The 23,841-nt window shown below is 38.7% G+C and overlaps 1 protein-coding gene across 1 annotated transcript; it reads left to right on the top strand.

Annotated features, from left to right (window-relative positions):
• Positions 1-208: 208 nt before the first annotated feature.
• Positions 209-22,867, top strand: LOC310716817 (myosin-16-like). The gene is made up of 42 exons (XM_083524270.1): positions 209-6,063; positions 6,190-6,333; positions 6,426-6,582; positions 6,666-6,693; positions 6,819-6,918; positions 7,031-7,123; positions 7,227-7,290; positions 7,366-7,464; positions 8,378-8,481; positions 8,571-8,709; positions 8,789-9,057; positions 9,135-9,305; positions 9,390-9,566; positions 9,652-9,837; positions 9,927-10,014; positions 10,156-10,273; positions 10,856-10,976; positions 11,051-11,187; positions 11,284-11,365; positions 11,439-11,612; positions 11,723-11,950; positions 12,074-12,178; positions 12,264-12,350; positions 12,433-12,578; positions 12,652-12,742; positions 12,851-12,907; positions 12,987-13,073; positions 13,756-14,001; positions 14,097-14,214; positions 14,292-14,419; positions 14,521-14,717; positions 14,818-14,950; positions 15,069-15,285; positions 15,460-15,596; positions 15,719-15,822; positions 15,913-16,105; positions 17,035-17,238; positions 17,390-17,515; positions 17,610-17,780; positions 21,888-22,088; positions 22,211-22,429; positions 22,534-22,867. The coding sequence occupies exons 1-41, from the start codon at positions 5,854-5,856 to the stop codon at positions 22,406-22,408; spliced, it is 5,835 nt and encodes a 1,944-aa protein (XP_083380396.1). The 5' UTR covers positions 209-5,853; the 3' UTR covers positions 22,409-22,429; positions 22,534-22,867.
• Positions 22,868-23,841: the final 974 nt, after the last annotated feature.

The following is a 23,841-nucleotide window of genomic DNA, read 5'->3' as shown; positions in this document are numbered from 1 at the left end:
TCGCGCCAGCATCCGGTCTGCAGCCGTGCACTTGGCTGCAATCCAAAATGGCGCCCTAATGGACGTGTAGTGCACTACATAGTCTTTGTTTTAAACCCTCGACTGTGTAGTGCACTTTACAAAAGAGAAAACAGGGTCATTTCCTTCAGAGCAAACCAAGCGAATGATATTAAGCTATTAACAGGATACACGACGTGTCCAAAAATATGTGCACCTCTGACCATGATGCCTTCATGTGGTGTTTTCACCACAAAGTTGTACACCGAATTGGTTAGGATGTCCTTGTGTTCTGTAGCATTACACAATTTGCCTTCAACGTGGAGAGATTGATATGGAAAACCAAGTTGGCTTGAACAATGAACAGATTTTATTTATGAATAAAAATGTAAGGATAGTTATGCCAAAGTATAGGAATTACTGCACTATTAATATGTGGCTAACCTTTTTAAGGGATCAGAAGTATGAACCACAATAATCATAAAGACCATAGTAAATTTTAATAATTGACTGCAAATCATTTTAACTGCCTAAAGTCCTCTCAGACATCATCGTTGCTGAGTTTGATAATGCTCCGTCAGGTCTTTAATGTAGCTGCATACAGCTTGTTCTTGGGGTGTTTTGCCTTCTCTTTTGCCTTCAGCAAATAAACTGCAGCTCAAATGGATTTAAGTCATTGATTGATTGGTGCTGGCCAATGCAGAGCATTTCACTTATTCGCCTTAAAAAAGTCTTGGATTGCTTTCAGTGTACACTTCAGGTCATTGTCTATCTGCACTCTGAATGCTTTCCAATGAGTTTTGAAGCAGTTGGCTGAATCTGGACAGATAATGTTTCCCTGTACAATTCATTCTGCTGCTTTTGTCAGCAGTCACATCATCAATAAATACAAGGTAACCAGCAGCCATACACGCCCACACACGGTAAGATAAGACAGTATGGTTCAGATCACAAGCAGTTTCTATCTTCACCACGCTCTTCCCTTCCCATTGTTTTGCTACACATTGATCTTTGCCTCATCTGTCTACTGAATGCTGCTTCATTCAAGGTAGATTTTTGAAATCTGTCTCGGGGGCTTGCCAGTGGTTGACATCTTGTAAAAAGCCTTTGTATTTACCCTGGTGAAGTCTTCGCTTGATTGTTGACTGTCACAGATACAAGTAAACCCTAAAGGATGTTCCTTATCTGGCTAACTGTTATTAAGGGGTTCTTATTCTACAAGAAAAGAATCCTTGGGTCAACCACTACAGTTGTTTTCTGTGGTCTTCAGGGCCTTTTGATTTCCCGAGCTCTTTCAACATCATATTTGGAGTTAGCAGTAACAGATTCAAATGCAAATGCCACACTTAAAAAAAAATTAACGTAGATCGTGTATTTATAAAAAATATTTAGTAATTTGAAATAATGAGGGATTAACACATTCCTCACTATGGAACAGCTGAGCAGTCAACTGTATATTTCTTTGGGTTCCTTAAAACATGCTTTACTGTTCACTATATTTGTATGTAAATACACTTAGATTAAAGCTGAAAGTCAGCACTTTGAGCTCAAGTTCATTATTTAATTTAAACTTCAATATTTTGTGAAAACATTTGAAAATGGTAATACATTTAATCACCATTTAAATCGTTAAAGACCTAACTGGAGGTTGGATTGTTAACTTTTATTGCTACTCTTTTGTCTCTTTATTATTTTTAGCCTTTTACTTCATACTGATTTAATAGGTCAGAAAGGTGACCAAGCTTTATTATTTACACTTCAATATTCTGGTGACAAACGTTTAAACTCAAAACCCTTTTTTTTGCATACAGCATTTGGAAGCACAATTTATATGTGAATGCTTTTTATAAACCTGTCTAACTTATTATACTAATCAATAAAGAGTCAACTGGATGTAATATGTCTACACTTTTTTATTTTCAATTAATACACAGAGTTGCAATTAGCGTAAAATAATGAAAAATGCTAATGCAAAAAAAAAATACAAAAAAAATCATAGATGGATTTAGAGCGATAAGAACTAACTTTATATTTTATCCCTGTCCCCATAACTGATAAATAGTTAAAGCCAAAAAAAAAAATCTCGTTATAATTTTTATATTGAGTGAAAATGATAAAAAGGATACGCTGGGAAACACATACTGTTTTTTACCATCATCATCACCAACACATCAAAGCACAGAAAGTGACTCCAAGGAGCTTACTGAATAAAAAATCTGTGTTCAAAAATGTGAGTTCTTATAATAAGCTGTGAATGCCAAGCCCTTTGTGTAGGCTGGGGTGAACTGCATGCAGGACCCTTTTTCCATATCAATACAAACTATGTCTTTCTGCAGAGATAATAAAATGTTAACCCTAACACTTTCACTGAGTTGGGATTTATTATGATGTGCTTTGCCATCTTATCTGCAAACCTTTAGGAAATACTCCTAGATAGTGTTAGATTTGGATTAAGATCCGGATGCTGCATGCCTGGAAACAAAGTAAAATAAACGCAACGACTATAAAATGTTATTTATGTAGCCTTTTGGTTTGATTTAAATCGAGCATAATTTTAAACATAAATTAATTGACGTTAGATCACTTGCATTGCTCCAGCTCGAGTACTGAACAACATATTGAATATTTCTTACAAATATAGACTACCCACCCATATGCTGTGCTTAATGTAGTGTTAAAAGCCACTATTAGAGTAAAACTGCTTTTATTTACATCAGCAGTGCTGCATTTATATCCAGAGTGAATCTTGAGGATTGTATCATTTTAATGCTTCATTTGGCAAACACCCCGTCATGAGTCACTACAGGATGAACTACTGCGAGCTGAAGTAGGCCTAATAAAAACGCAATCATTTACCACCTTAAAGGGTTTTTATTTCTCTTCCTTTTTAAATGGATTACTTGTGTTAGCTTTTAAGACATGGATTTTAAAGGAAATATTTTTGTCTTTTCTGAATTCCATTTCACACAAGCACAGAGTTTATCATGAATATTTTAAACAGACCTATATAAACAGAACAGAGAAACTGAAATAGACTTCAAGGTTTTAAATAAAAATGCTTTCATGGCTCGACTACGCCTCCTCCTGGAAGTAAAATCTATGAACTGTGAACAATGAACTATGTACTTCTAAGCGTTGGCACAATTGCAATACGTTAGTAAATATGACTCTACAATAACTCTACAATATTAATCTGAGGTTTTCATTTATATCACAGATTATATGATTGACAAAAACCTGAGAAAAAAGCTTGTGTAAAATTTTTCAAAAAATCTTTTTCAAAGGGGTCCACATCCTTTTTTTCCTTAAATGACACTCAGGTCAAGTCAAGTTTATTTCTATAGCGCTTTTTGCAATGGACATTGTCTCAAAGCAGCTTTACAGAATTTAAGAATTATAGAGAATGATGTATATTTATCTCTGATGAGTGACTGGGGCAAGGAACAACTCCCTTAGATGGTATGAGGAAGAAACCTTAAAAGGAACCAGACTCAAAAGGGGAACCCATCCTCATTTAGGTGATATTAAGAGGGTGATTATAAATCTTAAAGCAATACAAAACACCAGGGAGTGTGTGTAACATTAGCATCATAGTGTGTGATTTATGATTAATGTCCTTTCTACAGTCTTATACAGTCAAATGGCGTTATGGAACCAGAAGCTTTTGAGCAACTCATAAAATAGCTCAACGTCTGAGACCATCATAGATCCAACACCAACTCCTTAATGCCAGAGCCTTTAAACAATCAAAGAGGTCCAATGTCCAAATTCTATGTTTGCAGGGTCTACTTCTTTAAAAATCCATGATCTTCATGAGGTGGGACACAACTGGAGTTGGCGCAACCTCGGGATGGGTAAAGAGAGAGAAGCAGTGTAGAGGAATTGGCGTAACTGCTGATCATAATATTAACAAGCACAAGTTGATAATGTGCATTTGATCAGATGTTCTGGAGCAGATATGTGATATGTGTAGGACTCGCTAATAACATACGTCTTTATTCTGCACTTAAACTGGGAGAGGGTGTCTGAGCCCTAAACACTATCAGGAAGACTATTCCAAAGTTTAGGACCTAAATGTAAGAATGTTCTACTGCCTTTAGTGGACTTTGCTATTCTAGAAACTTCTAGAAGTCCAGAGTTTTGGGATCTCAAGGATCGTGATGGATTGTAGGGTCTTAAGCAGGCAAGGATTTTCAAACCCTTATTAATCAGACAAATTATAAATAACACAACAAATTTTACATAATTCAGTGCCATTCCACCAATTGACATGTTTTTGCATAGGTTTCCTTTAAGGTCTCCGGTTTCCTTCCAGCTCCCAAAAACATGCATGGATGATCCAAGAAGTGCAATAAGTGCTTAATAAAGATGTAAAGAATAATTCTCTTTAACTTCTTCTTAATATTTTATTTAATTGAAGATCTTAATATGTCTGAACTCCTCGTATCCAACTGTGAGATTATTTACATTAATTCTTTAGACAAGTATCTAATGATATATTCAATATATATATTGTTGTAGAATGAGTGTGATAAAAAGAATTTCACTATACATTTTTATGCAAACCCATTTAGTTAAACCCAAACCTCATTCACTATTGAAAGATATCTGGTTGTTTTGATTGCTATGGAACAACAACAACAACAAAAAATATGGAAAACTCCACAACAAGCCTATTCCCTGCTGATAAGCTGGTAATGATATATACAGGCTTTAGCTCCTTCAGTGGACGTCTCTAATCGCTTGCCTTGTATATTCATCTCAGTCAGCACTCGGCAGCTGGCAGCTGGGTCTCGTCCCAGTTGAGATCAGACTCTATGCTTATGCTTATATTAAGAAGTCAAATATAACCGTAGCACAATTTGTTGCCAAATGAAAATGCTCATCAAGAATGTCTTTAGTGTATCCAGAGATCAGTGTGTGTGTTCACAGCTTTGTGTTACCATACTTAATGACCCCACTTATGTCCACACATGCTCAGAGTCGATCGTTCAGCTGCATTTTACTCGATTGTCTGGGATTAATCTAACATCCTGACATTACAAGCATGATATCAAAGGCAAATATTTCTGTGTGACTTTAACTGACAGCTGCACAGTATCGTAACTGACCATCCATGACAAGATGAAACAACTTTTAAACCTTTTGACCATTAAAGTAGATTCAATAATTATTCGAAATTACTTTAATACCCGGATAAACACGTGTATGTACATGTTGTGACTCATAAAGTTGCAAAAAAAAGTACATTATTAGGTAAATAAATCAATAATAACAGACTAACCAGATTTGCGTTTATTGACTATGATTTGTCTATTAATATAATAAAAATTCCAAAGTTATAAGTTAATATTAACTTTAAAAATTATTAAATAAAATAAATGTCCAAATCTATCTGCAGTTTATTGTGTATTGTTATTTATTAATGCCCTATGACTCTACTGGAAAAAACACATATAGCATTGTTTTTTTCCCAATACCCTAGAAGGTCAAGGTATGTTTTCCCTCAAGTCAAAGCAATCAACTGATGCTCCCAAGACAGGACAGCTTTATTCAGTTGGTAATGGCTTTTATAATAGTTATGGCCATATCAGGAACTCCCACACATCATATATAAGAGCTTCTCCAGACCAGCCTGTCACATCAGAAACTGCTCCCCACTGTACCGTGCTCTGGTAAGTAAACATGTAAACAGCTGTGTTTTTTCATGCATTTCCCCCACATGGTACCTTCTTTGTACAAATATGTCCCAATTTATGAATTCCTGTGCATATTTTATTCATTCTGTATCTCTTCTGCTGTGTGAGAGGTATTCCATCTGAACGACTGGTGTGGGTGTAGAGGAACTGAGCAACCATGCCAGGTGCCTACAAAGGTGAATGTGGGGACGATGTGGATCCCATGCCGTTCCTGGCTCCCTCGGAAAAAGAAAAGCTGGAGGCCATTAGCAAGTCCTATGACATTAAGAAGTCATGCTGGGTGAGGGATGATAAAGAAGGCTTCATTGCAGGAGAGATTCAGGGCGAGGACGATGACAAAGTCACCGTCAAGACATCCAAGAACAAAGTATGAGTCACTTGTGCTCTTATTAAGCATCATTTCATTAAGAGCATAATGAATTTTAGTACTAACATGCATCTTAAATGGAAGCTCTACTTTGTTTTATGCAAAATTTTGTTTCTTTGTCTTTAGACACTTTCTCTAAGGAAGGACGATATACAACAAATGAACCCACCAAAGTTTTATCAGGCTAGCGACATGGCTAATTTGACCTTCCTGAATGAAGCCAGTGTGTTGGAAAACCTTCGTTCACGTTACATCTATATGAGGATCTATGTAAGCCAACATATCATTAAACATTGTCCTATAAGCAAAACCAAACAGTTAAACCGTTTAAAATAATGAATGTAAACTCTTGCATTGTGCAGACCTACTCTGGGCTCTTCTGTGTAACTGTGAACCCGTACAAATGGCTTCCAATTTACGGAGCAAAAGTTGCTCAAATGTATAAGGGGAAGAAACGCAATGAAGTTCCTCCTCACCTTTTCTCCATCTCTGATAATGCATACCATGACATGATGATGGGTGAGTGGGAAAAACAACCCTGCTTTTTATCCATGTGTTTTTATGGTAAATCTAAATAGTTTTTTTGGCATCTCTGATTTTAGAGCAAGAAAACCAGTCATTGCTTATCACGTAAGTATTAGTCATTTTTTTTTATATCACAGATACATTTCTCAGAAACTTTAATAAGGTGGTGTATGTACTAGGAGACTGATAAACCCATAAAAAATGTTTACTCCTCCTTTTACTGCTCGTAGTGGAGAATCCGGGGCTGGCAAGACTGAGAACACAAAAAAGGTCATCCAGTACTTTGCCAACGTGGGTGCCGCTGGTGGGAAGCCAGCTCCAGATTCCAAGGCAAGCAAATGAGATTGATGTTCTGAAGAGTAAAACAATACTCCTTGCTTGCATTTAGTACATGTGAATAATGACTGAGTTTGATACTGATGGTGAAAACGTCCGCTCACAGGGCTCCCTGGAGGATCAAATCATCCAGGCTAACCCGGTCTTGGAGGCTTTTGGCAATGCCAAAACCATTAGGAACAACAACTCCTCGCGTTTTGTGAGGAATATTTTAGAATCATTCCAGATCCAAAGAACACAAAATGGTCTATAAAAACTACACCAAAAATTGCATTTCATTATGATTAATAATTCTTTTTCAGGGAAAATTTATCCGTATTCACTTTGGACCAACAGCTAAGCTGGCTGGTGCAGACATTGAGAGCTGTAAGTGTTCAGAATGTCCTCAACACTTCATACAATTTTAGCTAATATCGTGTTTTAACAAAATGTTTCTTGAAGATCTTTTAGAGAAATCCCGTGTCATCTCTCAGCAAGCAGCGGAACGCAGCTATCACATATTTTACCAACTTCTGTCAGGGAGAAAACCAGAACTGCTGGGTGTGTTATTAATTTGTTTGTTAATTTGTCACATGCTCATTAACTCAACCGTATTTTGTTTTGTAAGTAATTACATAGTGCATAATTTCTGTTGATTTGACTGCACTCTGGCATACTTTATTATAAGCTGTAAATGCAAGCTATTAAATTTAATTTAAAGTAATAAAGCTCATTTAAATTAAATTAAAACTAATACTATACAGCCAAACGAATGTGAATATTTGAGTGTCATAAGCATAAACAACATTTGTAGAACATCCCATTCTAAAATCTTCCTCTCTTTGCTATTATATTGAACTCTCACATTCTGGAAAGGTTTTTTCACAGTGGGGATTTTTGATCATTTCATCGATTCATCCCAAAGTTGTTCAACAGGGTTGAGGTCAGGTTGAGTTCATTATGCTCGAGTTCATCCTTTCAATCGTACATGGAGCTTAGTTGGTACACAGGGGCATTTGCATGCTGGAGCAGTTTTAAAATCCTGTCAAAGGAAATTGTAATGCTATAATATAATTGACATTGTATCCAAGACTGTGCATTATGATTTGTGATAGCACTTTGAAAAATATTACTATATATGTGTATGACGATCAGGTTTCCACATACTTTTGGCGATATAGGTTATGAGGCGGCACAGTGGCACAGTGTTTATCATTGCCACCTCACAATCCTGACCCTGATTTGACCTCCAAATACCTATATGCTATATGAATTAACAACCTATCCATGGTGCATTCCTGAATATATGTATTTGTCTAGTAACTATAGGTATTGGCTGCTTATTTGTTTCTGGAGAATCATTAGTTTATTAAAGCTTGCAGTCTGTATTTTTATTTTCAAAGTAAACAACAGAAATATAAGTGTGTCACTGACTAACTTTTTATTCATTTACATATCTGTTTTTGCTTTTCAGAGGATCTCCTTTTGGCACCTGATCCAAAGCAATATGTTTGGATCTGCCAGGGAGTCACGCAGGTGGATAACATGGATGATGGTGAAGAACTGATCCTGACTGATGTAAATAAACCTGTAACAGCCTTTCCTTTGAAACACATTAAGATCAATACATGTGTGCTAACTATGATTAGTTCCTTTTTTCTTGATAGACTGCTTTTGATGTTCTTGGCTTTACTGCTGAGGAAAAAACTAGCATCTACAAACTAACTGCAGGCATAATGCACTTCGGTAACATGAAATTCAAGCAAAAACCAAGAGAGGAACAGGCTGATGTTGACACCACTGAGGGTGAGTATGTGCCATTGAGCTAAACTATAGCTGATAAAGTACGAGCTGTAAAGTAAACATTATAATGATCTATATGTAGTGGCTGACAAAGTAGCCCACCTCATGGGAATCAACTCTGGAGACCTGCAGAAAGGAATCACCAGGCCTCGTGTTAAAGTTGGGAACGAGTTTGTGACCAGAAGTCAGAACCAGGACCAGTGTGTCTACTCCATTGGCGCTCTGGCTAAAGCCATCTACGACAGAATGTTCAAGTGGATGGTGTACAGGATTAACAAAACACTCGACACCAAGATGCAGCGCCAGTTTTTCATCGGAGTTCTTGATATTGCCGGCTTCGAAATCTTTGAGGTAACATTTTGTATTTATTTCATGAGCTTTACAGTATAGTGAAATTCAATTCTCCACTGTATTTTTGTTTTTCCCAGTTTAACAGCTTCGAGCAGCTATGCATCAACTTCACAAATGAAAAGCTGCAACAGTTTTTCAACCACCACATGTTCGTTCTGGAACAGGAGGAATATAAGAAGGAGGGAATAGACTGGGTTTTTATCGACTTTGGGCTCGACCTGCAGGCCTGTATTGATTTCCTGGAAAAGGTTACTGAACATTCTCTTACTATTACTAATAATGAAATTTACCAGGTTCATTAACTTTCTTGCAAAATTTCTTCTTTATTTCAGCCAATGGGTATTTTTTCCATTCTCGAGGAGCAATGTGTTTTCCCCAAGGCCACAGATGCCACTTTCAAGGCTTCCTTGTATGACAATCATCTGGGCAAGTCTGCTAACTTCCTGAAACCAAAATGTGCTAAGAAAGGTCCAGAAGCACACTTTGAACTGATTCATTATGCCGGCACTGTAAGTCTACTTCTGAATAATATATATTCCTCTTTGCAAAGTCAGCTTTAGGTTCTAAACCCTGTGGCTTGAATACATTTTGTAGGTGGGATACAATATTTCAGGCTGGTTGGAAAAGAACAAGGACCCACTGAATGAAACGGTGGTTAGTCTATACCAGAGGTCATCCATGTCCCTCCTAGCTCAAATATTTAAGGAAGAGGAAGCTGCTGCAGGAACCAAAAAGCAAAAGAAGGGTTCCTCCTTCATGACTGTATCTGCTTTCTACAGGGTACAAGAAGTTATCCTGTTAGAAAAGTAAATCTGTAATAAAAAAAATTTCTGTATTTTAACTGTGCTTGGTTTCCTTCACCACAAAAGGAGCAGCTGAGCAAACTGATGAGCACCCTGCGAAGCACGGCACCCCATTTTGTTCGCTGCATTGTACCCAATGAATTTAAACAATCTGGTAAATATAAAACATGGAATTATTAACAGTTTGGTTTGGCATGATAAAGCCTTGTCAATTGATGACATGTACCACACACAGTGTAATATATAAATTATTATGTGGTTTAATGTGCTTATGTAAGCCATTGTGTTTGACCAGGTGTTTGTGATGCAAAGTTAATCCTGCACCAGCTGGCTTGTAACGGTGTCCTGGAGGGAATCCGTATTTGCCGGAAAGGCTTTCCCAATAGACTGCAGTACCCTGAATTCAAGCAAAGGTATTTCACTCTCATACAGTACAAATTATAATATTTAGAAGACTTCCACTATGTGGCTGACTAACTGACTATTACAATCATTTGGGCTGTTTGTTAAACATCCCATTTCAGATTCCACTCTTCTAAGAAAGTTTTACAATAGATTGTGTGGCTGTAATGTTCCAGTTCCTCTTAAGTAAAGTTGAGGTCAGGGCTCTGTGTAGGACACCTGAGGAAGAAATATCTTTCTTTATATATTTTTAAAACATATCCACTACATTTTGGACATGCTAACTGTACATTTTAGCTAAAAGGGGACATTTTGACCAGTGTGTGTGTGTGTGTGTGTGTGTGTGTGTGTGTGTGTGTGTGTGTGCGCACAAGGTATGTTGTAATGGACTTGTATTGCATTCAGGGTGTATCCCTTCCTGTCTCGCTCCCAGTGTTCCAAGAATTGAATCTAAATCCAACTTAACTCTTATTAAAGTTAATAAATACATCATTACATTTTTTTTTTCAGTTTGCCCACCCTTAATTTCAGGTTTGGGTTTGAGTCAAGAATTAACATTTTTGTGCATTGTTAATTGTCAAACTTTTCCACAGGTATTACATTCTAAACCCTAACGTCATTCCGAAGGGATTTGTGGACAACAAAAAGGCCTCCGAGCTGATTTTAAGTTCAATCGGTTTAGATAATATGGAGTACAAGATAGGGCACACTAAGGTATGAGCATATCTAGTCAGATGTTTACAGTCAATATATTTACTGCAAAATGTAAGAAATGTTTTATATTACAGGTGTTCTTCCGTGCTGGAGTCCTGGCTAAGCTTGAGGACATGCGAGATGAACGTCTGGCTAAGATCATGACTATGTTGCAGGCCCGTCTGTGGGGCATGCTCATGAGAATTGAGTTTAAGAAGATGCTTGAGAGAAGGTCTGTCAGATTGACAAATACAGCTTCTTTTTCTGCCTTATATACCTTTTTATAAAACTTAAAATGCCGCATATCACACGTCTTTTTGCTTTTCAGGATTGCTCTTATTGCCATCCAGCGAAACGTCAGGAAATTCCTTCAACTCCGATTCTGGGGCTGGTGGAAACTTTATACAAAGGTAATTTGACTCTATAAAGAGGATGATATTTTTTTTGATGTTCCATTTTACTAACAATTAGCTTTTGTTTTAGGTTAAGCCTTTGCTCCATGTAGCTCGTCAGGAGGAGGAATTGAAAGCCAAGGAGGAAGAGTTGCGAGTGGCACTTGAAAAGACAGCAGAAATGGTTGAGAAGATCAAAGAGATGGATGAAAAGCTGGTCACTCTATCCAAAGAAAAGAGTGACTTGGCCTTAGCCCTAGCAGCTGTAAGTCTGGGGGGGTTCTACTCTGTCAAGAATCTTGACAGAGGAGATGTGTATGAAATTAATACTGTAGGTATGTCAATATAAATGTATTTATTTATTTTATGTGATAGGAACAAGACACCATAGCAGATGCTGAGGAATGCTGTAACCAGCTGATGAAACAGAAGATGAACATGGAGGAACAAATACAGGATTTCAGAGAGAGGCTGGAGGAGGAGGAGAGCGCCGCAACAGCACTGAGTGCTCACAAGCGGAAGCTGGAGGCAGAGCTCATGGACTTGAAGAGGGATCTGGAAGGCTTGGAATCGACTCTGGCAAAGTCAGAGAAAGAAAAACAGGTGAAGCCCAAGGGTGCATTTTCCGAATCTATTGCAAAACCAGCAATTTGCTGTGTTTGCCATACAGATATGATACACTTGTAAAACAAAGAAACACACTGAATATAAATTCTGACATTCCAGGGCCTGGATATCAAAGTGCGCACTCTGGAAGCAGATCTAAATCAAAAAGACGACACAATTGCTCGTTTTCAAAAAGAAAGAAAGGCCATCGAGGAACTGCAACAGGTTAGCCCCATTTCACATTCATAATTCAACACTTTTTCACACTGGCTGTCATATTTACATGTCCAGATGTACCTTCCATCTTTAGAAAACTCTGGATGACCTTCAGGCAGAAGAAGATAAAGTGAACCACCTCACCAAAACCAACAGCAAGCTCACCACTCAAATGCATGAGGTGAGCTGGAAGGCACAGAAAACACTGAGGCATAAATAACTGTCTCACGTGCAGTGTAACAATAAGGAACCTATTTTTTTAGCTGGAAGACAACTGGGAACAGGAGAAGAAACTACGCGGAGAGGTGGAAAAAGCAAGACGCAAAGCAGAGGCTGACTTGAAGATGACTGTTGACAATCTCAATGAGATGGAAAGAGCCAAAATTGACCTGGAGGAAGTTGTTAAAAAGTATGTGAAGTTTTTATATACAAAAAGTGTAATTTGCAAGGAGTTTATTCTAAACAGTAAATTATCATTTCAGGAGGGACTTGGAAATTAATCATGTGAATGCCAAACTAGAGGATGAGCAGTCTCTCAGCTCCACTCTGCACAGGAAGCTCAAAGAGCATCAGGTTTTTTTTCTAATTTCTATAATTTTAGCAATTTTTACTGTCAGATATTCCAAGAAAAAAAAAACAAGTGACTGCTATTTTCCACTAATGCATTTTCCCGTCCTCCAGGCCCGCATTGAGGAGCTTGAAGAGGACCTGGAGGCTGAGAGGGCAATCAGAGCGAAGGTATTTCACTCTATTCATCCAGCTTCAGTGCATTTCCCTGGAGTGTGTTTTCTAGTTCAACTGGACCTTCTGTTCTCAGATTGAAAAGCAGCGAGCAGATTTGGCCCGGGATCTTGAGGAACTTGGAGACCGATTAGAAGAAGCAGGGGGCGCCACTGTTGCACAGGTCTGCTTCATGGTTTATTATGTATTTAATTCAAATGTTAAAAATGCAAAATAAATAAAAACTGAAATTGAGTTGAATTTGCTTATGTGTAGGTGAAGTACATGTTGCATAGTAAAAACATAAAAAAAGTGAGAATTCATTTTACATTTACATGAATAATGAACAATCAGCCAGTAGAAAGTGTTGGTTCAGAAATATAACAGAAAATGCAATGTATAATAGAATGTCTAAAATTTCTGACTCCTATATTTACAGTAATATATATATTTTTAATATGCAAATAATATATATATATATATATATATATTTTTTTTTTATAGATAAAATTGCTATACATTTTTATACATTGTCTGTAAACCAAGCAGCAATAAGGAACATTTTAAAATATGCAAATGCATATATTTCTGTTATATAACTTTTGTTGTTATTGGCAGAATGCCTAAAGAAGCAATACTTCAGTATTGCTTCTTTAGGCATTCTGCCAATAACAACAAAATCCAAAGTATTTCTTATAATTTGTATATTAATGTTGTTATAATAGCTTTACTAGCTTTACTGAAACTTAGGTGGATTTATTTATTAAACATAAACTGTAAAAGATAAATGAATACACTGTTATACTACTTATAAAGTTGCTGATACTACTTGTAAACATAAAATATATGTGCATGTACATGGTCAGATTGAGCAGAACAAGAAGCGTGAAGCTGAGCTCCTGAAGCTCCGTAGAGAGTTAGAAGAAGCAGCTCTCCAGGCTGAAGCCACTGCCTCAGCCCTGAGGAAAAAGCATTCAGATACCATGGCTGAGCTGGCTGAGCAAATAGAGAATCTACAAAGAGTCCGCATCAAGCTTGAGAAGGACAAGCAGGTCATGAAAGCCGAGATTGATGACCTAAATAGCACTGTGGAGTCTGTGCAAAAAGCCAAGGTGAGAGATAATGAATAATTGTTTAAATTGGCCTACATGGTTATTGCTATATTGATAATTTGATAAGGACTTGAATAAGTTTTATGAACATGCAGCTGAACACAGAAGCCCACGTCCGAAAGTTAGAGGACAGCCTGGCAGAAGCTAATTCCAGACTGGTAGAGATAGAGAAGTCCCACACGGAGGTCAACACCGCCAAAATCCGACTGTCAGGTAGAGACTATCTGTTCTCACTTGCATGAATGTAGCTGAGATTATTATCATGATTCATTTTGATGATAATCCATCAGCTGAGAACAGTGACCTGAGCCGTGAGCTGGGAGAGGCACAAAGTAAGCTGAACCAGATCACACGCATCAAGGCTTCACTGACCACTCAAAATGATGAGTTAAAGAGACAGGTGGATGAAGAGTCAAAGGTAAATTGATTCAGTTATAACTCTGGATCAATTAATTTCTTAACATTAAGAAACAGGCGGAGTGTGAGGAGAAATTAAACCTTGCCACACCCGTTTTTCAGGCTCGGAGTACAGCTTTCATTGGCCTGGCTAACACTCGCCATGACCTGGACCTCCTGAAGGAGCAACTTGAGGAGGAGCAAGAGGTTAAAGCGGAAATGCAGCGCCTCATCTCCAAGCTTAACTCTGACGTGACTACCTGGAGGACCAAGTACGAGACTGATGCTATCCACAAAACTGAAGAGCTTGAGGAGACCAAGTAAGCAATCTAATCATTAATATGCCAGAAACAAGGGGCGAGTGCTGTTCGAGTGCTTGAGTTTGGAAAATAATTTTAAAGAGGAGGTTTTGGTTTACAGACGTAAACTGACTGTTCGGCTACAGGAGGCAGAGGAAGCTGCTGAGGCAGCACAGGCCCGTGCAGCTAGTCTCGAGAAGGTCAAGCAAAGACTTCAGGGAGAAGTGGAGGATCTGACAATCGACCTAGAGAAGGTCGTTACTCATCCACAGTAGCATTAGACTATGTATATGTTTAAATATCGCTGCTTCATCGTTTTATTTTGACTTTGGGATTGTTAACCTGTTATAATGGCTTTTTTCTTCACTGTAGTCTAATGCTGCTGCAGCTGCACTCGATAAAAAGCAGCGCACCTTTGACAAGATGATTGCAGAGTGGAGCCAGAAGTATGAAGAGCAACAACTAGAGCTAGAGAATTCCCAAAAGGAATGCCGCTCCTACATGACAGAGGTCTACAAGCTCAAGACGGTATACGAGGAATCACTGGACCACCTGGAAACTGTCAAGAAAGACAACAAGACCCTCTCTGGTAAGGCAATATGGTTAAAAAAGTCATTTTGTTTTGCTCAAATTCGAATTAAATAGATGATACCATTACAAATGAGTTGTTCATAATGCTGTTCATAAAGCACTCATTTCATTAGTATTATTGTACATGCACTCAGCATGATAGTCTAATATTTGATTTGCTTCGACCTCTAAGATGAGATCCGAGATCTAACAGAGCAGCTGGGTGAAGGTGGAAAAAGTGTTTATGAGCTGCAGAAAGCTAGAAAGAAGTTGGAGGTTGAGAGGGATGAGCTCCAGCTGGCTCTAGAGGAGGCAGAAGCCTCTCTGGAGGTATACCAACACAAGTGTTGAACTACATCTAGATGTATTATCTATGATGTCTGTGATCTTACCCAAGATAACTTTTAGGAACACCTTCCATGTGTATGTGCACTCATTGTCTTTTGATTAAGGTTGAAGAGGGTAAAGTGGTCCGAGTCCAGCTGGAGTTGGCTCAGGTCAAGGCAGACATTGATCGGAGAATTCATGAAAAAGAAGAAGAGTTTGAAATCACAAGGTAGCACTTTTGATTGAGTGATTATGCTCTGAGAGAGAAGATAAGAAGTATATTTTGTTTTCAGCTATTAACCAGTTCTTCTGTCTTTAGGAAAAACCACCAGCGTGCAGTGGAGTCACTGCAGGCTAGCCTGGAGGCAGAGGCTAAAGGTCGCGCAGAGGCTTTGAGACTGAAGAAGAAAATGGAGTCTGACCTAAATGAGATGGAGATCCAGCTGGACCATGCTAACAAAAACAACAGTGAACTAGTCAAAACCCTTAAAAGGCTGCAACAGCAGATCAAAGTAAGGACCTCACAACCTCAGTCTGATTCAACTCTAACTCATGATGTCTGTGTTAGACAGACGACATGAACTGATATTTTATTGTTACACATCGAAACATTTACTCACTGAGCACTTTATTAGGAATACTACGCTGATACTGGGTAGAGCCTCCCTTTGCTCTCAAAATAAGGCCTCAGTATCACAAAACCTAAATCACTTTATGGTATGGTGCCCTTTCATGCTGTTAATCTCCCATAGTGCCTTATCCCCAAGGTCTTCTATTGGATTCAGATCTGGTGTCTGGGAAGGCCACTGAAGAACAGTGAACTCTTTGTCATGTTCATGATACCAGTTGAAATTACTTTTGTTTTGAAACATTTGTATTAACAGGCCTAACGTGCTTCAGGAAAACATTCCCCACACCATTACACAACCTCCAACACCCTGGACTGTGACACAAGGCAGGTTTGGTCATGCTGTTCAAACAGTCTCACCATTCTGTGTTGATCTCTATTCAACAAGGTGTTCCTGTTCACAGAACTGCCAGATGTTTTTTCTTCAATTCATTATTCCAAGTAAATTCTAGAGAATGTTCTGTGTAAAAATCCCAGGAGATCAGCAGTTACAGAAATAGTCAAACCAGACCATCTGGCAACAACACAATGACACGGTCAAAATAACCTTGATTAAAATGTTTCCTCATGCTGATGCTTAATATGAACATCAAGCATCTATGTTACTTGCCTGTATATGCATGATTATATGCATTGTACTGCTGCATCACAATTGTCCCATTAGAAACTTTTTTAACACTTTATCACGTGTTTCTAATAAATTGCTCAAAGAAAGTACATTCAGGAATTATTTATACTGAACCTGCTCACTGTGATGGCCTTCCAGTGCCTGTGATTAATCAGATGTTCCCGCACTGTCTGTCCACTTGGTAGGATATGCAGATGCAGATGGATGAGGATGCACGGGTGCACGAGGAGATGAGGGAGCAGTACAACCTGCAAGAACGCAGACTCTGCTTAATGCAGACAGAGATAGAGGAAGTGCGCAGTGGCCTGGAAGCTTCTGAGCGATCCAGGAAACTCCTCGAGCAGGAGCTGGTGGATGTCACTGAGCGCCACAATGAGCTCAGTGCGCAGGTATAGAACACATCACGAAGAAATATTTAGTATTTTTATTGCATTTTGTGAAATAACAACACATACGTTAGAGTAGAAATGTCTGATCTGCAATGCATTCAAACACTTAAAAATTGTTATATATGAAATATATTTTTCTCTCATTTCACAGAACCAGACTTTTAATATCATGAAGCGTAAAATGGAAGCAGACCTGACTCGCCTTTCCAACGAGAACGAAGAGCTGATTAGCGAGTTCCGTGCTGCTGATGAAAGAGCTAAGAAGGCAGTCACAGATGTCAGTCTGGCACTTGCTTTCTACACACATTCTGCTTTAATTCAATTACCAGTGATTAAAGACATTTTTCATGGGTTTTCTATCTCTTTCCCAGGCGACTCGCATGGCTGAGGAACTGCGTCAGGAGCAGGACCACTGCATGCATCTGGAGAAGATAAAGAAGAACAACGAGCTGACAATCAAAGAGCTGCAGTTCAAAGTGGAGGAGGCAGAGGAGCTTGCACTGAAGGCTGGCAAACGTACTATCCAAAAGCTGGAGGCCAAAGTGAGTCACAAATACTGTTATCTCTCAAAATGTACACTATAACAAAACATGACCAAATGGGATTCTTCTGTAAACTGTGGCCACAAAATATAAAGTACACAAGTGTATAAATTGCTTTTGTTTGCTGTAGCATTACAATTAGTGGAACTCAAAACTGTTCTATACAATTCTCCTGTGTACAAAGCTCAATGAAGACATAGTGTGTTAAAGTTGGAGTGGAAGCACTCAAGTGTTTTGCCCAGAGCCCTGACCTCAACTCCAATGAGCACCTTTGGGTTTGAACTGGAACACAAACTGCACCCAAGACCTCCTCACCCAACATCAGTTTCTAATCTCAATAATGCTCTTGAAGCCGAATGATTGCAAATCACACATCAATGCTCCAAAATCTAGTGGAAACTCTTTATAGAACAATAAAGGTCATTATTGGTCTAGTGGTTAGGATGCGGCGCTCTTACCGCTGCGGCCTGGGTTCGATCGCCGGTCAGGGAACTGACCCCAGCCATTATGGTTGCACAAGCCAGTGCACTCTCGATGCACTCTGTCTCACTGAGACCTGGATTAAACCAGGTGATTATATGGGTCTAAACGAGTCGACACCGTCAGGATATGTTTATAAGCATGAGCCCCGTCAGACTGGTCGTGGGGGGGGGGGGTGTAGGAACCATTTATAGTGCTTCTCTTAATGTTAGTCAGAGATTAGGATTCAGCTTTAAATCATTTGAAGTGCTCGTTCTTAAAATTGCACTTTCAGACATGCACAGAAAACTCGCTCTGGTCACCGTGTACAGACCCCCAGGGCCCTACGCTGATTTTCTTCATGAGTTTGCTTGTTTTCTCTCAGACCTCTTGATCAGCTTTGATAAAGTGCTGCTTGTAGGAGATTTTAATATTCATGTAGATGATGCAAACGATGCCCTAGGATTATCATTTGTCGATTTACTAAACTCTTTTGGAGTTTAACAAAACGTCACCAGACCAACCCACCGTTTTAACCACACACTAGACTTAATAATATCCCACGGAGCAGACGTCACTGATATAGATATTTTACCCCAGAGTGATGACATCACAGACCATTATCTCCTACTGTACACACTACCGGTAGAGCAGATTAACCGTGTTTCACCACGGTATCGACTTGGTAGGACTATTATTCCAACCACTAAGGACAGATTCATAAATAACCTGCCTGATTTATCTCAGTTTCACATTAAACCCATAACTGCTGATCATCTTGATGAGATGGCGAACAACATAGACCTTATCCTCACTAGCACTTTAGACACTGTTGCCCCCATCCGGTTAAAAAAGGTTCGAGAACAAGCACCTGCACCTTGGTATAATAGTCATACGCATGCCCTCAAGAGAACAACACGTAATCTGGAGAGAAAATGGAGGAAAACTAAATTGGAGGTATTTAGAATTGCGTATAAAGACAGTATGCTTAGCTACAGACAGGCGCTAAAAGCTGCTAGAGCTAAACACCTGAGCAAACTCATAGAAAATAACAAAAACAACCCCAGGTTCCTTTTCAGTACAGTCGCTAAATTAACAACAAATCAGGGATCTGAAAAATGTGTTCCATCACAGTTTAGTAGTGAAGACTTTATGAATTTCTTCACTGAAAAAATAGATAACATTAGAAAAACAATTGTGGCAGTTCAACCTCTGACAGCATCTCCCGACACAATCGTACTTACAACCCCACAACTACACTGTTTTACATGTATAGGACAGGAAGAGCTGTATGATGCTATTATGAAAGCTAAATCAACAACATGTCAGTTAGATCCAATTCCCACTAAACTACTGAAGGAAGTGTTATATACAGCTGGTGAGCCTCTTCTCAATATTATTAACTCCTCACTATCGTTAGGTCATGTCCCTAAATCCCTCAAGTTAGCAGTTATTAAGCCCCTCATTAAAAAACCTAATCTGGATCCAAGCGAATTACAGACCAATTTCAAATCTCCCATTTATGTCTAAGATTTTAGAAAAGATTGTCGCTGCCCAGTTATGTAACCACTTGCAGGAGAACAATATCTTTGAAGAGTTTCAGTCAGGTTTTAGGCCCCATCATAGCACAGAAACTGCTCTAGTTAAAATCACTAATGACCTGTTTTTAGCTTCAGACCAAGGCTACATCTCCCTATTAGTTTTACTAGATCTTAGTGCTGCGTTCGACACTATAGATCATGATCTTCTCCTCGATCGCTTACAGAATTACATCGGTATTCAGGGACAGGCATTAAGCTGGTTTAAATCCTACCTGTCCAATCGTTACCATTTCGTAGATTTAAATGGAGAGCTATCCAGGATAATGCTAGTAAATTATGGCGTGCCACAAGGGTCAGTTCTGGGACCCCTGCTTTTTACAATATACATGCTTCCATTAGGAAATATTATTAGAAGGCATGGAATTAGCTTCCATTGTTATGCTGATGATACCCAGCTATATATTTCATCCAAACCAGGCGATACAGCTCAATTAGCTCGCATAACTGAGTGTGTTGAAGAAATAAGAGATTGGATGACCCATAACTTTCTGCTATTAAATTCTGATAAAACGGAGATTTTGCTCATCGGCCCAAAAAATAGTACACAGAAGCTCCAGCATCTCAGTCTGCATTTAGACGGTTGTTCTGTAACTACTAGTTCAACGGTAAAAGACCTGGGAGTTATTTTAGACAGCAACTTATCTTTCAAAAATCACATCAATCAAGTTACAAAAACAGCCTTCTTTCACCTTAGAAATATTTCTAAGCTAAGAAATATGTTATCTATATCTGATGCAGAGAAGCTCGTCCATGCGTTTATGACCTCTAGAATAGACTACTGTAATGCATTACTAGGTGGATGTCCTGCATCATTAATAAACAAGCTTCAGTTAGTTCAGAATGCCGCAGCAAGAGTTCTTACTAGGTCAAGAAAATACGATCATATAACCCCAATCTTATCGTCCCTACATTGGCTTCCTATTAAGTTTCGAATAGACTACAAACTACTGCTACTCACTTATAAAGCACTAAATGGTTTGGCTCTCATGTATCTATCCAGTCTCTTAACACGCTACAATCCGTCACGCTCCCTGAGATCTCAAAACTCTGGGCTTCTAGTAGTTCCTAGAATAGCAAAGTCCACTAAAGGCGGTAGAGCATTTTCACATTTAGCTCCTAAACTCTGGAATAGTCTTCCTGACAGTGTTCGGGGTTCAGATACACTCTCCCAGTTTAAGTGCAGATTAAAAACATTTCTTTTTAGCAAAGCCTACACATAACACACATCACACACATCACATCATAACCTTGTGCTCCAGAACATCTGATCACATGCACATTATCAACTTGTGCTGTTAATATCATAAACAGCAGCTACGCTAATTCCTCTCCACTGCTTCTCTTTCTCTCCCCATCCCGAGGCATCCTGAGGTTTGGCCAGCTCCAGTCACGTCCCACCTCGTGAAGATTATGGACCTATGGATGATCATGGAGAAGTAGATGCCGAGTGTTTAAAGGCCCTGGCATGGAGAAGCTGATGCTGGATCTATGATGATCACAAATTGTTCTGTATTGTTGAAAGATTTATGACCAAACTTTTGATGTCACCCATATGAGGATGGGTTCCCCTTTGAGTCTGGTTCCTCTCAAGGTTTCTTCCTCATATCATCTAAGGGAGTTTTTCCTTGCCACTGTCGCCACGGCTGCTCATCAGGGACAAACGCACACCATTCACCTTCACTGTTGTTTTCTGTAAAGCTGCTTTGAGACAATGTCTGTTGTGAAAAGCGCTATACAAATAAACTTGACTTGACTTGACTTGACTCTTAGTGCCGGTGCCAAGCCTGGATAAATGGGGAGGGTTGCGTTAAGAAGGGCATCCAGCGTAAAAACATGTGCCAAATCAAACATGCGGATGATCCGCTGTGGTGACCCCTAATGGGAGAAGCCGAAAGAAAGATAACAGCAAACGAAGAACAAACCTGGATGGAGATGCACATCATAATCATATGTGCTTGTTGGGCATCTCTATCCAGATTAATTATTTCAGTTGTCCTATATACTATAACTGACACAGCATTATCAATGTTCTATTGACTGTATGCAGATCAAGGAGCTGGACAGTGAGCTGGATGGTGAGCAGAAGCGGCACGTCGAGACAGTCAAAGCACTGCGTAAGAACGAACGACGCCTCAAGGAGCTGATCTTCCAGTCAGAAGAAGATCAGAAAACTAACCAGCGCATGCAGGAGCTTGTCGAGAAACTACAAAACAAGCTGAAGTCTTACAAAAGGCAGATAGAAGAAGTTGTGAGTGCCTTCGTGCATTTCTAGTCTCAGCTTTAATGCACATGTATTGTATGTTTATATTAATGATAAACAGCCTACATTTCTTCCTGCTCTTAAAAGATATGTATCTTGTGTGGTGACAGGAGGAGCAAGCAAATGCAAGCTTATCCAAGTACAGGAAGACTGTGCATGAGCTTGATGATGCTGAGGAAAGAGCAGGCATGGCAGAGATGGCACTGAACAAGCTCCGGACTAGGAACCGTGCTGCAGTGAGCAAGGGTTTTACAAATGTCGAGATCGTACAGGTCACTAAATCCTCTAAAGGTTCCTCACAGGAGTGAAAGTTTTAACCCATGCAGGAGGTTAGCACAACTCTTTTTATCGCCTGTTGAATTGGGAAACTATAAACATAAATTTGCTTCTAGCGGGTAACTCTGCAATTAACTACTTTTATTTCCTTTCCCAGAGTAACGAACAAACCAGCACTCATTCCCCACTTGAAGGATTTCGTTGGAGCAAATGGGACTGAAGGAAACAGAAGTCTTAAACTGGAAAAGTCTTAAATGGTCTAGCTGTAGTTCTACTTGTTCGCCTAACATGTTTTGTGTTACATAAAAAGTTGAATCAGTTAAATCTAGTCTGGCTAAGGCTCTTCAGAAATGCTCTTCAGTAATGGGGAATGATTGGGGAAAGCTGCACTCTCATATCAACGATGGAAAGTGCAACTGTGTACGTCACTTTCCTGTCATGAGCTTAACTGTGTTTTAATGAGTTTAAATAAATTCCAAGCAAATTTTACAGCCTACTATTCAATTATATAATAATGCGACATGAAAATAGATGTCCTTATATAATGTATGAACAGATTGAATTCTTTCAGTATCATTTATTGACATGACTATTATGAGGTCGGAGGTGTTGTCAAAAAGGGAGATATAGGAAGATCTCTTGAATCTTCTGATATTTGTTGGCATGGCAAAATGTTTCTATGCAAAATATGTCTGAGTCCAAGATATGTCTAAGATAACTACAGAAGATGTTATGTTTGAAACTTCACTTTTTTTGAAGATTTTACACATCTCGATATAATGGAACTGAATTTGTATCTCTATTTTTACAATGACAGCACTATTTTTGTTGATATAGTAAATTATAGTAAGGCAAAGGACACACACAAATCTTTAAGACTTTATATTCACATATACATGAAAATGTAAATCACATATTCAGAATGCAAATTTCAGTGTGAAATAATGAAAAAAGAATATCAAACAAACAGCAAATAAACTCTCGATCTGTTCAGACTAATGTAAAAAATGAATTCTGGAGAACTAACTAAAATGTGCATTTATAATAATAAATAAGCATTTGTAAATGTTTAATTACAGATACAACAATAAATAGAGCCCCAAAATACATTTAAATTGAACTTCACAGTCCATCAAACCTTCAATATCCATGGAAGCAGCACATAACATTTGGTGCACAACCTAATTAATTTTAAGAAAAATAGCTGAGTCTGGTTTGAGAAGATCACCAAACAGGACAGGCAAGTGCTCCAGAGATTGGTGCAATCAACTGATATTACAATCCACAGTAAGCTTTCTGACCTGCAGTCTATCAACAGCAAGTGGTGAACCAAGGTCAGGAAGATAGTGAAAGACTTTAATCATCCAAACAGTAAATCACTCTGCTGCAGTCAGGGAAGCACTTTCAGGAAGGCCAACACAATGATAATGTTAAGGAGCTTCTTCCAGCAGGCAATTCAGGCTCT

Source organism: Silurus aristotelis (assembly GCF_946808225.1).
Source record: "Silurus aristotelis genome assembly, chromosome: 21".
In the NCBI taxonomy this organism is placed as follows: domain Eukaryota; kingdom Metazoa; phylum Chordata; class Actinopteri; order Siluriformes; family Siluridae; genus Silurus; species Silurus aristotelis.
The sequence above is the reverse complement of the archived record's forward strand: the minus strand, read 5'-3'. Positions and strand labels throughout refer to the sequence as shown.

Coding starts and splice junctions, on each gene's coding strand:
- LOC310716817 (XM_083524270.1), top strand. CDS start 5,854: ATGCCAGGTGCCTACAAAGGTGAATGTGGGGACGATGTGGATCCCATG. Junction 8,710..8,788: donor TGATGTTGACACCACTGAGG/GTGAGTATGTGC, acceptor ATCTATATGTAG/TGGCTGACAAAGTAGCCCAC. Junction 12,743..12,850: donor GGAAGCTCAAAGAGCATCAG/GTTTTTTTTCTA, acceptor CCCGTCCTCCAG/GCCCGCATTGAGGAGCTTGA.